The sequence below is a fragment of the Zosterops lateralis genome, assembly GCF_965231275.1.
Source record: "Zosterops lateralis genome assembly, chromosome: 24".
NCBI classification, from domain to species: Eukaryota; Metazoa; Chordata; class Aves; order Passeriformes; family Zosteropidae; genus Zosterops; species Zosterops lateralis.
Window position 1 is genome coordinate 7416444 of NC_139784.1, and position 14736 is coordinate 7431179.

General features: G+C 53.9%; 1 protein-coding gene across 1 annotated transcript; it reads right to left on the bottom strand.

Annotated features, from left to right (window-relative positions):
• Nucleotides 1-482: 482 nt before the first annotated feature.
• On the bottom strand, nucleotides 483-6698 carry SGCA (sarcoglycan alpha). The gene is made up of 9 exons (XM_083877686.1): nucleotides 6657-6698; nucleotides 5951-6118; nucleotides 3852-3991; nucleotides 3696-3768; nucleotides 3032-3230; nucleotides 2414-2576; nucleotides 1932-2137; nucleotides 1543-1569; nucleotides 483-815 (listed from the first exon to the last, which is right to left on the bottom strand). Exons 1-9 carry the CDS (start codon nucleotides 6694-6696, stop codon nucleotides 644-646), a joined length of 1188 nt encoding a protein of 395 aa, XP_083733812.1. The 5' UTR covers nucleotides 6697-6698; the 3' UTR covers nucleotides 483-643.
• Between the last annotated feature and the right edge of the window lie 8038 nt (nucleotides 6699-14736).

The following is a 14736-nucleotide window of genomic DNA, read 5'->3' on the forward strand; positions in this document are numbered from 1 at the left end:
CCCAAAAACCCACCCCCGAGGATAAAACAGGAAAATAAATATAAAAAATGAGAAAAGGCTCGTTTTTCAGCAAAGAGTCAATTTATGGCCCAAAATTAGCCCCAAAGCGAGGGGGGGAGACACCCCAAACCGGGGAGGCGATTCCTCCTTCCCTCTGGTGGAGTTTTGGCCCCCCAAAAGCCATCGGGACCCCCCAAAAACCATCGCAACTCCCCAAAACCCATCAGGACCTCCCAAAAACCCATCAGGACTCCCCTTATGGCATCAAGACCTCCCAAAAACCACCGGAACTCCCCAGAAACCCATTGGGACCCCCCAAAAACCACTGGAACTCCCCAAAACCCATCGGAACCCCTCAAAAAGCCATCGTGACCCCCCAAACCCCATCAGGACTCCCCAAAAACCATCAGGACCCCCCCAAAAGCCATCAGAACTCCCCAAAAACCCATTGGGACTTCCCAAAAACCCATTGGGACCCCCCCAAAAACCATCGCAACTCCCCAAAAACCCATTGAGACACCCCAAAAACCACTGGAACTCCCCAAAACCCATCGGAACCCCTCAAAAGCCATCAGAACTCCCCAAAAACCCATTGGGACTTCCCAAGAACCCATTGAGATCCCCCAAAAGCCCTGGGGCCCCCTCAGGGCGGCAGGAGCGGGGCGCGGGCGCTGCCCATGGGGTCGTGGCGCTGCCCCGTGCGGACGTTGAACATGGGCAGGGTGGAGAGCGGCCGCGGGACGTCCCGGCTCCCGGCCATGGCCCGCAGCTCCCGCGTGTCCCCCGCGATGGAGCTGTGGTGGAACAGCTGGAGGCTGCGGGGACGGGATGGGGCGAGAGCCTCAGGGAGCCGGTATTGGGGTTTCTGTTCAGTTATTGGGGTTCTCATTCTGTTATTTGGGTTTCTGTCCTGTTATATGTTCTTATTCCGTTATTGGGGGTTCCTGTCCTGCTATTAGGGTTCTTATTCCATCATTTGGGTTCCCGTCCCGTTACTGGGGTTCCTGTCCCACTATTGGGGTTCTTATCTTGTTATTTGGGTTCTTATCCCGTTATTTGGGTTCCTGTCCTGTCATTGGGGTTCCCATTCTGTTACTGGCGTTCTTTTCCCATTACTGGGGTTCTCATTCCATTATTGGGGTTCTTATCCTGTTATTTGGGTTCCTGTTCCCCTTATTTGGGTTCCTGTCCTGTTGTCGGGGTTCTTGTCCCATTATTGGGGTCCCTGTCCCCTTATTGAGATTCCTGTCCTGTTAGTGGGGTTCTTATCCTTTTATTTGGGTTCCTATTCCATTATTGGGGTTCCTATCCCGCTATTGGGGTTCTTATTCCTTTATTTGGCTTCCTGTCCCATTAGTGGGGTTCCTGTCCCATTATTTGGGTTCCTATCCTGTCATCGGGGTTCCTATTCTGTTGTTTGGGTTCTTATCCTGTTATTTGGGTGCCTATCCCGTCATTTGGGTTCCTGTTCTGCTGTTGGGTTTCTTATTCCCTTATTGGGGTTCCTATCAAACCAGCCCCCCCAGCCCCCCCAGCACTCACTCAGACGTCTGCAGGTCCCGTTTTTCCCTACAAAACAGAAGAAAAAAGGGAAAAAACCCTGATAATCATGATGAGAAAGGCTCTGACCACCCCCATGTTGTCCTGGGGTCACAAAGGTCAGGGAAGGGACCCCCGGTTCTCCTGGGGGGTCACAAGGACTCAGAAAGGGACCCCTAGTTGTCCTGAGGGTCACAAAGGTGGGGAAGGGACCCCCGGTTGTCAAAAAGACCAGGGAAAGGACCTCCAGTTGTCCCAGGACAGGACGGGGAGACCCTCGGCTGTCCCAGGGTAACAACACCCAGGGAAAAGACCCTCAGGCCGGGGGTCTCCATCCTCTGCCAGCATGGACAGACCCCTCCCCACCCCACAACCAACCCCCCCAGACTCACAGCCCCTCCCTGCGGCAGCACATGAGGTGTCCCAGCAGCAGCAGCAGCAGCGCGGCCACGGCCAGAGGCACCAGCAGAGTCACCAGGAAATCGGGGACCATCCCCCGGGGCTCGGCCGGGCTGGGGGGCTCGAAATCCGCCCCCTCCTCCAGCACCCCCGACCCCCGCACCGGGCCCGGAGTGGTGGGGATGGGCTGGACCTGCCGCTGAGGGGGGAAATTGGGGGGGTTAGGGGGGGTTTGGGGGGTTTGGGGGGGAGTGGGGATAGTGGGGAGGGGTTTGGGGGGCACAGGGGCAGTGGGGAGGGGTTTGAGGGGCTCTGGGGGGAAATAGGGGGGTTTAGGAGGGGTTGGGGGGCTCTGGGGGCTCTGGGGACAGTGGGGAGGGGTCTCACCAGGGTCAGGAGGGGTTGGGGGGCTCTGGGGGGCCCGGGGCAGTGGGGAGGGGTTTGGGGGGCACAGGGGCAGTGGGGAGGGTCTCACCAGGCTCAGGGCGCACCAGCGGATGGAGAAGTGCGGGGCGAAGGTGTCGTAGCAGGAGGCGAGGGGGCGCTGCCCGCGCTGGCAGCGGGAGCGGCTCTGGGGGGACACGGCCGAGAGCAGGCAGGGCGAGAAGGGGCTGTGCGAGCCCACCAGGACATACACCCTGCGGGGGACCCCAAAACACACCCGGGGTGACCCCAAAATAGACCCTGAGAGGGGCTGGGGGAGCCCACCAGGACATACACCCTGTGGGGGGACCCCAAAACCCACCCTGAGAGGGGCTGGGGACCCCAAAACACATCCTGAGAGGGGCTGGGGGAGCCCATCAGGACATAAAACCCGAGGGGTGACCCCAAAACCCACCCACCATGTGAAAACGCCATATTCACCTCCAAACCTTCACATCAGACCACACTCGGGAGGGATGTGACCCCAAAATACACCCAATAGTGAGAAAGGGCTGTGGGATCCCACTTGGACATAGACCCTGTGGGGTGACCCCAAAACCCACCCACCATGACAAAACCCCATATTCACCTCCACCCTCCACATCAAACCCCACCAAGGAGTGAGATAACCCCAAAACCCTCCCTTTAGGACCCCCACCCCACCCCATACCCCTCCTTGCGGCCCTCGATGGGCAGCGGGACGCGGCCACCGCGGTCCAGGGCCGAGGTGACATTGATGACGTGAAGGTCCCCACGATCCCAAACTCCGGCCGAGCCCCTCAGGAACATCTCCCGGGACCCCTCGGGCAGCAGCTCCTCCACGTTCCTGTCCCCGACCACGAACTCGGCCTGGAATGGGGCGTCCCCACCTGCGGGACAGGTGAGGGTGACAATTTTTGGGGTGTTTTTGGGATTTTTTTTTGGGGGGTGTTTTTGGCATGTTTTTGGGCGGTTTTTGGGATTTTTTGGGTGTTTTTTGGATGTTTTTCGGGTGGTTTGGGGATTTTTTGGGGTGTTTTTTTGGGATTTTTTTAGAATTTTTTTGGGTGTTTTGGAGGTGGCTTTGGGGGTGGTTTTGGGGTGCTTTTGGGGTAGTTTTGGATGTTTCTGGGGTGTTTTTGAGGTGTTTTTGAGGTGTTTTTGAGGTGGTTTCGGGGTGGTTTGGGGTGGTTTTGGGTTGGTTTTGGGGTGTTTTGGGGGTGGTTTTGGGGTGGTTTTAGGATTTTTTGGGGGTTCCCAATGGTTCTTGCCCCAAAACCCTTCCTCCCCTCAAGCCCCCTCCCCATTTGGGTTCCCCTTTACCCACCCCAGGGGCAGTTTTTGGGGGGCCCTACCTGGGGCAGGGGTGACGCTGATCACCAGTCGCTGGGACACGGTGCCGAAGGTGCGCCGGTTATAACCCAACACCTGGGACAGGTGAGGAGGGGACACACCTGGGGTGGGTCTGCCCCGCTCTGGGGTCACCCCAAAACCTCCTGGGGGCTCCGAACCTGCAGGTTGTGGGTTCCCAGCTCCGAATCCAGGGGACAGCCATAAAGGAAGCCGGGCTGGGTTGGGCCCCGCTGGATGAAGCGGAGCCACCGCGGCAGGTCCGGGTGGTCCCAAAGGTGGGCGCGGAAAGTCACCGGGGCTGTGGGGACATGGCCAAGGGGTGGGGACATCACTCAGCTCCACGGGAAACTGGGATGGTCCCTGGGGGTGCTGGTGACCCCAAAACCCACCCACTGTGAGAAGACCCCATGTCCACCTCCACCCTTCACATTGTGGGACACTGGTGGGAGGTGACCCCAAACCCACCCAACAGTGAGAGGGGCTGGGGGAGCCCAGTAGGACATAGACCCTGCAGAGTGACCCCAAAACACGCCCTGAGAGGGGCTGGTGACCCCAAAATAGACCCTGAGAGGGGCTGGGGGATCCCACCAGGACATGGACCCTGAAGGGTGACCCCAAAACACACCATGAGAAGAGACTGTGGGATCCCACCTGCAGGACAGGTAACCCCAAAACCCACCCATGGTGAGAAAACCCCACATTCACCTCCACCCTTCACATCAGGGCACACTAGAGGGAGGTGACCCCAAAATACACCCACAGGGAGAAAACCCCATGTCCACCACACAGAGGGACCCCCAGATGGGTGGAGGGTGGAGGGAAGGGACAGACAGACAGACAGACAGCCCAGCTGGGGACCCCACCTTGGTGACCCCAAAGAAAGGGGACCCCACATGGAGGGACCCCAGATGGGTGCAGGGATGGACAGACATACAGACAGACAGCCCAGCTGGGGACAGTTGGTGACCGCAAAATTTGTGGCCCCAAATAAAGGGGGGACCCTGCACCCAGATGGGTGGAGGGTGTAGAGGAGGGATGGACAGACAGACAGCCCAGCTGGGGACCTCACCTTGGTGACCCCAAATAAAGGGGGGGATCCCGCATGGAGGGACCCCCAGATGGGTGGAGGGTGGAGGGAAGGGATGGATGGACAGACAGACAGACAGCCAGCCCAGCTGGGGACAGCTGGTGACCCCACCTTGGTGACCCCAAATAAAGGGGGGACACCACAAGGAGGGGCCCCCAGATGAGTGGAGGGTATAGGGGATGGACAGACAGACAGCCCAGCTGGTGACCCCAGCTTGGTGACCCCAAATAAAGGAAATCCCACACGGAGGGACCCCCAGATGGGTGGAGGGTGGAGGGGAGGGATGGACAGACAGACAGCCCAGCTGGGGACAGTTGGTGAGCCCAAAATCTGTGACCCCAAATAAAGGAGACACCACAAGGAGGGACCCCCAGATGGGTGGATGTGGAGGCCCCTGCCCCCGGAGAGGACACTGAAAGGGTCCTGCCCCCTGCACTCCCTTGGAGAGCAGACAGTGCATGAGCCCCCCCAGCTCTGGATTGGCTACCCCAGTTCTGTCCCCTGGTTGGTCAGTTCTGTATCCTTCCCCTGATTGGTCCAAGTTTCAATCTCCTAATTTGTTTATTAATATTCTCCCTGATTGGTCCGTTTCCTCAGTTTGTAACCGCATTGGTTGTTGGTAAAACCCCACCCCCTTGGTAGGTGCATAAAACCCCGACAGCCGAGCCCCTGGGGTCTTTGGCCCGTTGGTGGAGAGGAGGTAAAGAGGCCTCCCGGAGACCATCCCTGGCTCCTGTGTTTCCTTGTGTGCCACTTGGGATCACCCCTCAGGAAGAGCAGCCTCCAACAGCGAGAGCCTTGTCCGGACTGATAGTCTTGGACTTCACAAAAGAGCTGAAACCCACCGAGGCGCCCTGCGCCACCTGGGCTGGGGCTGCCTTACCCAAGGCAACTCGCTGGGGAAGGTCGCTGCCCTCAGAAGAGCTGGCCGGAGGCAGAGGTGGGTTGCGATAGGTGGAGGGTGGAGAGGAGGGATGGACAGACAGCCAGCCAAGCTGGGGACAGCTGGTGACCCCAAAATTTGTGACCCCAAATAAAGGGGGGACCTTGCACCCAGATGGGTGGAGGGTGTAGGGAAGGGACAGACAGACAAACAGACAGCCCAGCTGGGGTGATCCCAGTGGATTAACCCCTCTTTGACCATCCCCAGCCCCCCATCCCGACCCTCACCATCATCATCCTCCTCCTCGAAGGCCTCCAGGAACAGCTCCCGCTCCAGCTCGTGCACGAAGATGGTCCCGGTCTCGGCCGACAATCGGAGCTCGGGCAGGACCCGGGGCTCGGGGACAGTGGCCCAGGGCTCGGGGACAGTGGCCCGGGTCACCCCCAGGGCCAGGGCTGTGGTCACATATGGGGGTTGGAGCCACGGCCCCTCCTCAGTTTCCCCCCCGTGAAAAAGAGACCCCTGGGGACAGGAGGGTGACAAGTGTCCCCCTGGAAGGGCAGCAGAGGATGGGGACAGGGACAATGAACAAGGGACAGGGACAGTGACAGAGAGAGGGACAGGGATGGGGACAGGGACAGGGGACAAGGGACAGGGGACAGGATGGGCCCAGCACTTCCCCTCGCCCCAATTGTCACACTCAAGTCCCACTCATTGTCCCCCACCCTGTCCCAGATGTCCCTGGCACTCGGAACAGGGGACATGGGGGGACAGGGGACATGGGGGGACAGGAGACAGGGACAAGGGACAGGGACAGGGAGGGGACAGGGACAAGGTGGCTTTTTTTAGCTCTGTCACGTCCCACCCCATCCTCCCCCTCTTACCCCTCCCTGTCCCCCCCACACCGCGGGGTCCCCCCAACCCTCCCCTCCCTGCCGGGGGGTCCCCAGGCCCTGTGTGTCCCCAAGGGGAGGTGACAGGGCTGTCACTCGCCTGCCACCGCCCAGAGCCGGAGCAGCTCGGGGCCCTCCATGTTCCCGGGACTGGGGCCAGCGCTGATTGACGGAGCCAGCGGGGCCGGGGGGGCCCTCGGGGGGGTCTCGGGGGAGGGTCCCAACCCAGGGGGAGGGTCCCAGGGGAGGGTCTCATCCTCGGGGGGGGATCCCAGGGGAGGGTCCCAACCCAGGGGAGGGTCTCATCCTCGGGGGGGTCCCAGGGGAGGGTCCCACCCCTCCACCGCCACTTCCTGTCACCAAGTGTCCCCCCTGAGGTGTCCCCAGGGTGGGTTTGTCCCATTTAAGGATAGAGATGGGGGGGGACATTTGGGGACCCCCCTGAGCACGGCCACCAGAGAGATGGGGACACCCGGGGGTGGCCATGGAGCTGCGTGGGGACAGTGACACCAACTGGGGACAGTGACACAGGTGGGGACAGTGACACCAACTGGGGACCAGGAGTGTCCCCTGTGTCCCCTGTCACAGGGCAGGGACCCCCAGTGCGCCCCTCACCTGGTGGGAAGAGAAACCCCCCCCAAGAAAAACCCTAAAATACATCAAGGGGGGCTGCGGTGTCCCCCCCTCATCGGGCCCCTGTCACTGTGTCACCCCCACGGTGACATCAGGGGATGTGTCGCACCCCCAGTGGGGACAGAGGGGGACAGGGAGGAAATTGGGGCCCTTTGGGGACATTGGGGGACGCTTGGGGGGGCTTTGGGTGTGGGGGACAAGGGGACAGGACTGGGGGGACACGGGGACAGGATGGAGGACAATGTGGGGACAGGACGGGGGGGATGTAGGGACACATCTGGAGGGGTGGGCACAAAACTGGGGGATACAGGGATGAGACTGAGGGGACATGGGGACAGGAGCGGGGAACACATGGGCGACAGAGCTGGGGAGGGGGACACGGTGACAGGAGCTGGGGTGGGGGACACGGGGGACACAACCCATGGCGGGGACACAGATTAGGTCTTGTAAGAATGCAAAGATAGGTAGAGGATTCTGACCGTAGGATTCTTGGCCATCCATCTCTGCGTTTCTTGGGATCAGTGATCCTGTTGGCATCTTCTTCCTGCAGGGTTCTCTGAGCCTGGTCAGCTCCCCATGGGTCTCACCTCGGTCATCTCATTGCGAGTTCTCTCGGTCCTCAGGGTCATTCTTCTTGCTGAGATATTTCTGTCCCTGTTGTGTCCCCCCTTTTGTCCTGTCCTGTGTCACGGGTGTTGGTGTGTTTGGCCTGGAGCTGCTCTGCCTTGTTGCTCAGTCTGGGTGTGGGGGAATGGGACAAGTCCTGGGGAGTTGAAATTTGTCATGTGGGGTGTAGTTGGACTGTAGAGGGTATTCCTGGATTGACACAAAGTGTCTGGAAATGTCAAGTTCTCCTGCAGCACTTTGACTTTTGTCCTGACTTTCTTTCAGGTGCAGATGGATTAAATCCACCCTCTTGTTTCCCCCGAGTATGTGGGAGGTTGGCTTTCAGCAAGGAAGAAGTTGAGAAATGACCTCCCTGTCTGCTGGACGTCTGGGTAGAATTGAGAGCGCAGTTAGCCAAAATCCTCTGTATTTTCTGCTAAATTAATAAACCTGAACCGAGAAAGCTGTGAACACCGTGGTGCCTTTTTTTTTCCTTTCAGGTCTCATTCTACCCATGCACAGTGTTACCAGCAGGAGCTTGATGTCGAAGTGTATTTCAGAGGCAGAGATAAAATTATATAGACATTTTATTTTGTCGCTCTTTGAACCTCCTTGTTTATTAGCCAAGAAATCCAAAACAAACCCCCTCTCCCCAAAAGCACACAGAAAGAGAAAATATGCCCATATTATTTTAATAAAGATTAAATATTTATCTCTTAGAAAACCAGGCTCATTCAATTCTACTTAACTGTGGTTCTGATGTGGTAGGTCAATTAATTCCTATAGTTTAAAATATCGGTAAAAATGGAAAGAAGTGAATACAAATTGAAAAAAATTACAAATGCAAAATAATAAGAATATAAGTAACAGAATGAGAACTATAAAATATGAAAGATAATAGGAATAGATACACTATTGATACACTATATTATTACTTGTTCCATTTATTATAATATGTAAAATATACCTAATATAATGTACATGATATAATAGATAAATTTGTAATGGTTATTAGATATATCAAAGTCAGAAATAGAAGTAATTTTGAAATGCAGCCTAAACTGAAGGCTTTTTTGGATTCGGTTTGGTTGATGGCAGGCGATCTGTAAGGCAATGCTGCCATCCTGTGGATAAAGATCGGTACTGCAGCTCCCCCCGAGCCGATCTGTAAGGCAATGCTGCCATCCTGTGGATAAAGATCGGTACTGCAACTGTCCCCCGCGTCCGTCCCGAGAGCTGTGCGGCAGTGCTGCCATCCTGTGGTCATACAGCGGTACTGCAATTCTCCCCCGTGCCGGTACCCGATGTGAGCAGCAGCCTCGGTCTCTGAGCTCACGGGCAGTGCTGCCGCCCGAGAACCGAAAGATCACGGCCAAAAAGGCGGGAAAAAAAAAGAGGGGACCCAGGGCACGTGGCAGCCGGCTGCCTGCGCGCGACCTGGACCAGGGAGCAGCCCCGGAGCGGTTTTTCCGCGGCATACGCAGGTGCGTGGACACGGGATGGGGGCTGAGTGGCGCCACGGCAGTGTTTGGGCAGGCGATGTTGTCAGGCGCTTGTGCGAGCAGCCGAGGGGGACATTTGGGGGGAGTGCCACAACCAAGATGGCGGCACGACTCGCGGCGCTTGACCTTCTAAAGATGGCGGCGAAAAGGGCGGGAAAAATGAGGGCCCTCCCCATGTGTGTCTATCAGACTGCCTGCACAAAAATCCCGACCACGGCGCCGCCCAAGGACAATTTTCTGTGGCGTCTCCAGGTGTAGGGACACGGGCTGTGGGTTCAGCCACGCCGCAGGCGGGTTCGGGTTACTCATTTTAGTCAGGCGCTTGTGTTAGACACCTATGGGGGGGCCTTAAAGGGGCGCCACTACCAAGATGGCGGCTCGGCTCGCTGCTGTTGACCTTCTAAAGATGGCGGCGGGGAGGGGCGAAAGTGACGTAATGCTCTCTGCCACCAAAACAGTCGAGGTGTGACGAAAATGACCGAGCGTTGCCGAACAGCCGAAAAGAGCCGACTGCTGACGGAAATAGCCGAGTGTAGCCGAAGAGCCGAGAATAGCCGACGGTTGACGGAAATGACCGAGTTTCTCCGAACAGCCGAGAATAGCCGACTACTGACGGAAATCGCCGGGTTTCCCCGAACAGCCGAACCCAGCCGAGTTTCCCTGAACGAGCCGCGCCCGCCCGAGCCGGGGGTAGTTCCGGGCGGCCCCGGCCGGTGTTCGCCCTCACTGCCGCTTCCTCGGCGGGCCATTCAAGGCGGTGTCGGGGCCGCTGCCGATCCCCCGGCGGGCGGGCGGGACACGCTGGCGCTGTGCCCGGAGCTGGAGCCGAGCCGGGGTTCCCGGGGAAGGCGGCAGGAGAAGCCGGTAAAACGCCCGCAGTGCTCGTGTGGCCCCGGGAGCCCCCGGAACATTGATTTGGGGGGGTCTGTGCGAGCCGCTTATGCCCTAATGGAGAGGGATTTCTCACAAGGACACGCAGTGATGGACAAGGGGAACGGCTTCATCAGGATGAAGGGAGGCCGGTTTAGATTAAATATCAGGAAGGAATTGTTCCCTGGGAGGGCGGCGGGGCCCTGGCACGGGTTCCCCAGAGAAGCTGTGGCTGCCCCTGGATCTGGTGGAAGGTGTCCGTGCCCTGGGTGGGGCTGGAATGGGATGAGCTTTCCCTTCCACAATTCAGTGATTCTGGAGGTCTGGCTGAGCTCAGTCAGCCTGAGGAGCTGTTGCAAATTCAGGCTGGAAGTTGAGTGCTCGTAATTTACACAGTGTAAAGCAAGAATGAACGGTTAAAAAAATTCTGATGCATGACTTTTTTAATATAAAAAGCATGGAGAGAGGTGCTTCCTTTTATTTTCTTCTGATTCAATTGTATTTCTCACTTACAGCACAGTAGAAACCCTGTTCTGTTTTGGCTGCTGAAGGACACTGCAGCATCTCCAGGTGCACCTGAAGGGATCTCGACACCGAGAGAGATTTGTTCTGTTTCTGCATTGACTCTGTTGAAAGGTGAACGCAGAATGTCCATGGGTCACCCTGCCAGCTCCACTTGGCTCAGCAGGCATCGCAGGGAGGGCGCTCCTGTCATCTCTCTGGTGAGTCTGGAGGTGGGTTTTTCTGCTGCTCTGGGGCTGTGCTGGGAGCCCTCAAATTCCAGTCAGAGGTGCTGGGCACTGCTGGGCCTTGGGGACACCACTGAGAGGCGGCTGCTTTGGTTCTTAATACCTGGAAATCCATGGATTGCTGGGTGATTTCCATAAGTTCTCCTATTTTGTAGGAGCTGCAGGGTGAGGTCAGCATTCTGAGGGAGGCCCTGTCAAAGCTGCCCAGGACAAGGAACACGGAGCATCCGGGGGCTTCTCCCTCCTGAGTTTCTCCTGGAGCGTGCTGCGTGTCATGCTGGATGTTTACCCTGGCTTTGGGGTGTTCTCCTGCAGTCCCAGCTCCAACTGCTGCCCCTGAGCCGAGGCCTTGCTGTGTCCCAGCACTAAACCCGGCAGGTGGGTCCTGCTTTTCCAGCCCTTTAATCCCACGGGCAATCCCAGATTCCCGGAGCTCCCCTGGGCACAGCCTGGACTCGCTCCCTGGGAGCTGCACTTCAGTCTGCCTGAACCAAGGACCTCCTGTTTGAAACTTTATTCCTGCTGTTTTTCCTCTTGCAGGTATTTGGCAAAAAAGGAGAGAGACAGTGGGAAGTGGAGGCACAGGAAGGCCTTATCCCAGTCCAAGGTTCCCACTTTTCCCTCTGACTCCTGGAGATATGCCTGACCATAACCAGAGACTGTCCGTTTGATTTCTTGCCCTTTCCAGTAAATCGTTGCTTTCCGCTGAATTGTGTTCCTGGTGTCATCCTCCTCCTGCTCCTCCATGGATTTGTCAATAGAATTGCTGTATTTTGCTGAGTGGAATTTTGTTATTCCAGCAATTGTGGCTCTTTGGTTCCACTGAAACTTCCCATCTCTGCTGGGAGTTTCATCTGTCAAATACAAGTAAGATTGGAGTTTATTTGGGTTGTTACTCCCACAAACTAGAGATCATTCTGGAATCAGAGTAAATAGGCATGTTTAACTCCCTCTTCCCTTGAAAATCAGAGCAGAGGCAGCAGATTTGAAATCATCATTCCATGGACTTCCACAGACTTCCTGGCTCTTCCAAAAGTTTTCCATGTTAGAAATTCCTGAGCTTGTTTTCCAGGCAAGCTGGGAGTTGGATATTATTCCTTCCTTTTATTTGATGTTTTTCCTCTCTCAGATTTTAGTAAGGCAATATTTATTTTTTCCTATTTTTCATCCAAGTTGGAATTTTGCTAATTCTTAGGGGACATTTCCAAGGAAATTTCCCCAGTTAAGGTTGGTAAATCAGGAATTGTTCAGCACCATATCCACAGAATTCTGGGAATTCCCAGGAAAACTTGTAAAGTGTTTAATTGCCTTGATTCATCTCGTTTTCAAGTTCAACTGAGTGTGTTTTTAATTACATAAGTTCCATTAAAACTTAAATCCCGGCCTAGTTGCTGTTCCTTGGACACAAGGGGGTGGTTCTTTCCTGCCTTGGCACATGTGGATGTTCATCCCAAGTGAGCTTCCTGCTAAAACAGAATTTGTTTCCAAGAATTTTCTAGAAAACCTTTTTTTCCTGGAGGCACTGTGTTTGTTTTGCCTATCCCTGCCTAATCAAGAAAACTCCTGGGGCCTGTGTTAGGCAGTGGCATCAGGGGAGGGGTGTGTTTAATTAATTTCGTATTTTATTTTATTATTGTTTATTTTTTTTTAATTTTTGATTTTTGTATTTTATGTTAAATATTGTATTGTGGTTAATGTTTTAATATATTTTTTGTTTTGTCTTTTTAAAATGCTTTTGGTTTCTTTAATTTTTATATTTTTAGTCTATTATTTATTTTTAAAATTTTCAAATTTTTCTTTATTACTATTTAAAATCTTAATGACTTTTATTTTTTTTTAATTTATGGATATTATTTCAGTTTTTACATTCATGTTATTTATTTTGTATTTTAAATTTTTTAATTATATTTAAAATTTCTTTTAGATTTTATTAATATTTTTTTTCTTTTTTAATAACTTTTGAGGTTTTTTAAAAATTTTTATTTTGTTTGATTTTATTTTATAATTTTTTTTTCATGTTTTCATTGTTCCTTTTTTTTTTTCCTTACTCTTTTTTTTTCCCCCGAGTATGTGGAAGTTTGGTCCCGCCCCCATCCCGGCCGGGGGGCGGAGCCGGGGGGCGGAGCCGGGGGGCGGAGCCGGGGGGGCGGAGCCGGGGGGCGGAGCCGGGGGGCGGAGCCGGGGGGCGGAGCCGGGGGGGCGGCGGCGTTCTCGGTGTTTGGGTTTTGTCTGGGCTTGTCCAGCCAAGTCATAAACAAGCCAACTCGGCTCCTGAGCTCTCCAATGAATGTTTGAAACGCTTCCACAGAAGGACAAGTCAGGAGTGATTCCAAAGGAATATTTGTAAATGAAGGGTAACGATTTCTGGGGAATTTCCTTGGGAATTATGAACCTCAGGCATATGGATTTTCGGGGGTGGAATCCCAGTTCCAGCCTCGGGCACCTGCAGGAGAAGAGGGGTCCTTATCCACAGCAAGGGAAGCCCGGTGCCCCATCGTGTCAGCTGCAGACCATGAACCGTCCCGGGAATGAACAGCAAGTCCCCTCTGCCTCACGCTCGGACTGGGAGCAGCTGCAGGTGAGAGATGCCACAGGATGGGGAGGGGAGAGAGCAGCCCCAGGTGCAGCTGTGATGGATAATGATGGGGCGGTTCCAGGTTAAGAGGGCAGCCCCAGCTCATTTTGGTATGGAGCCGTGGGGAGTGAGGAGGTCACGCTGAGGTCCTGGCTGTGGTTCATGGGGAGCACGTGGGTTTGGAGCGTTGCCTGGGAGGCGATGGGGATCAAACCTTTCTACCCAGCAGCAGCACAAGGTCAACCAGTGTGGGTTTATAGAGGGGACTTTTTTTTCCTTTTCAGCTTCATCTTAATAAACCCTCCCCGGTGCTCCCAGACGAAAAAGGAGTTATGGAGACAAAAGGAGTTCAAATTGATTGAAGAAACTCCTTTTTTCTGTTGTCGTCTGTGTTTAAAGTGGAGGGATTTTCTTTTCACCTGGAATTTTAATGAATAGTGGCACTTCTGTGTGGCTTTTATTCAATATGATGTTCTTAGGTGGTGCGTAGTGTTTTGTGTGACTTTTTTTGGTGTTATTTGTTATATATAATTTGTTTTTTGAGCAAAGGTAACTTTATGTGTGGATTTGTTTGTATTTGAGGTAGAACTAATTTAAGTAGCTTTTTTGAGAGACTTCTGAAAGTGTTGTTGGGGTTTTGTGTGTTGTATGGAGGGATCCAGGTTGGGTAGAGCTGGTTTTTTCTGTTTGGTGGTTTTTAGTGATTTATTGTGTAGCTTTATTCTGTTTGTAGGTGGTGTGACGAGGGATATGTGGTGTATTTAATTCATGTTTGGTTTCATAGTTCACATGGTCAGAGTATTTTTGAACTGAGTTTTGTTGGTGAATTATTTTTGGGGGATATTGTGTTTTTCCAGGGTTTATTGTCTAAGGTTTACAGTGGTGTAATTGGCTGTGGTGTGAGGTATAGGGGAGGCTTTTATTTATTTAGTGGTGGTTTTTATCATAGGGAGCATCTAGTGTTTGTTTTAGTGGGTTTGGGACAGTGTGATGTAGTTCATTTTTTAGGGTTTCTTAATATTTACAATTAAATGTGTTTTTTTATTGTGTTATAGGGGTTTGTTTATTTAGCATGCTTGACTACAGTATATATTTTATAGTTTTGGATAATTTAGGAGATATTGTTTGTAGTCTAATGGATCTTTTGGTTTTGTGTGTATTTATAGGTGGTTTGTTTGTTTTGATGGTTTTGAGGAATTAAGAGTTCATTGAGTTAGGAATAATTGTTTTTGGTGCTGTTAATTT

Excerpts from the sequence above, each read along its gene's own strand:
- SGCA (XM_083877686.1), bottom strand. The coding sequence starts at position 6,696 with ATGGAGGGCCCCGAGCTGCTCCGGCTCTGGGCGGTGGCAG. Across the intron at positions 6,119-6,656 it reads CCGGCTCTGGGCGGTGGCAG|CCCTGGCCCTGGGGGTGACC; the intron begins GCGAGTGACAGC and ends ATGTGACCACAG. Across the intron at positions 3,769-3,851 it reads TGGGAACCCACAACCTGCAG|GTGTTGGGTTATAACCGGCG; the intron begins GTTCGGAGCCCC and ends CACCTGTCCCAG.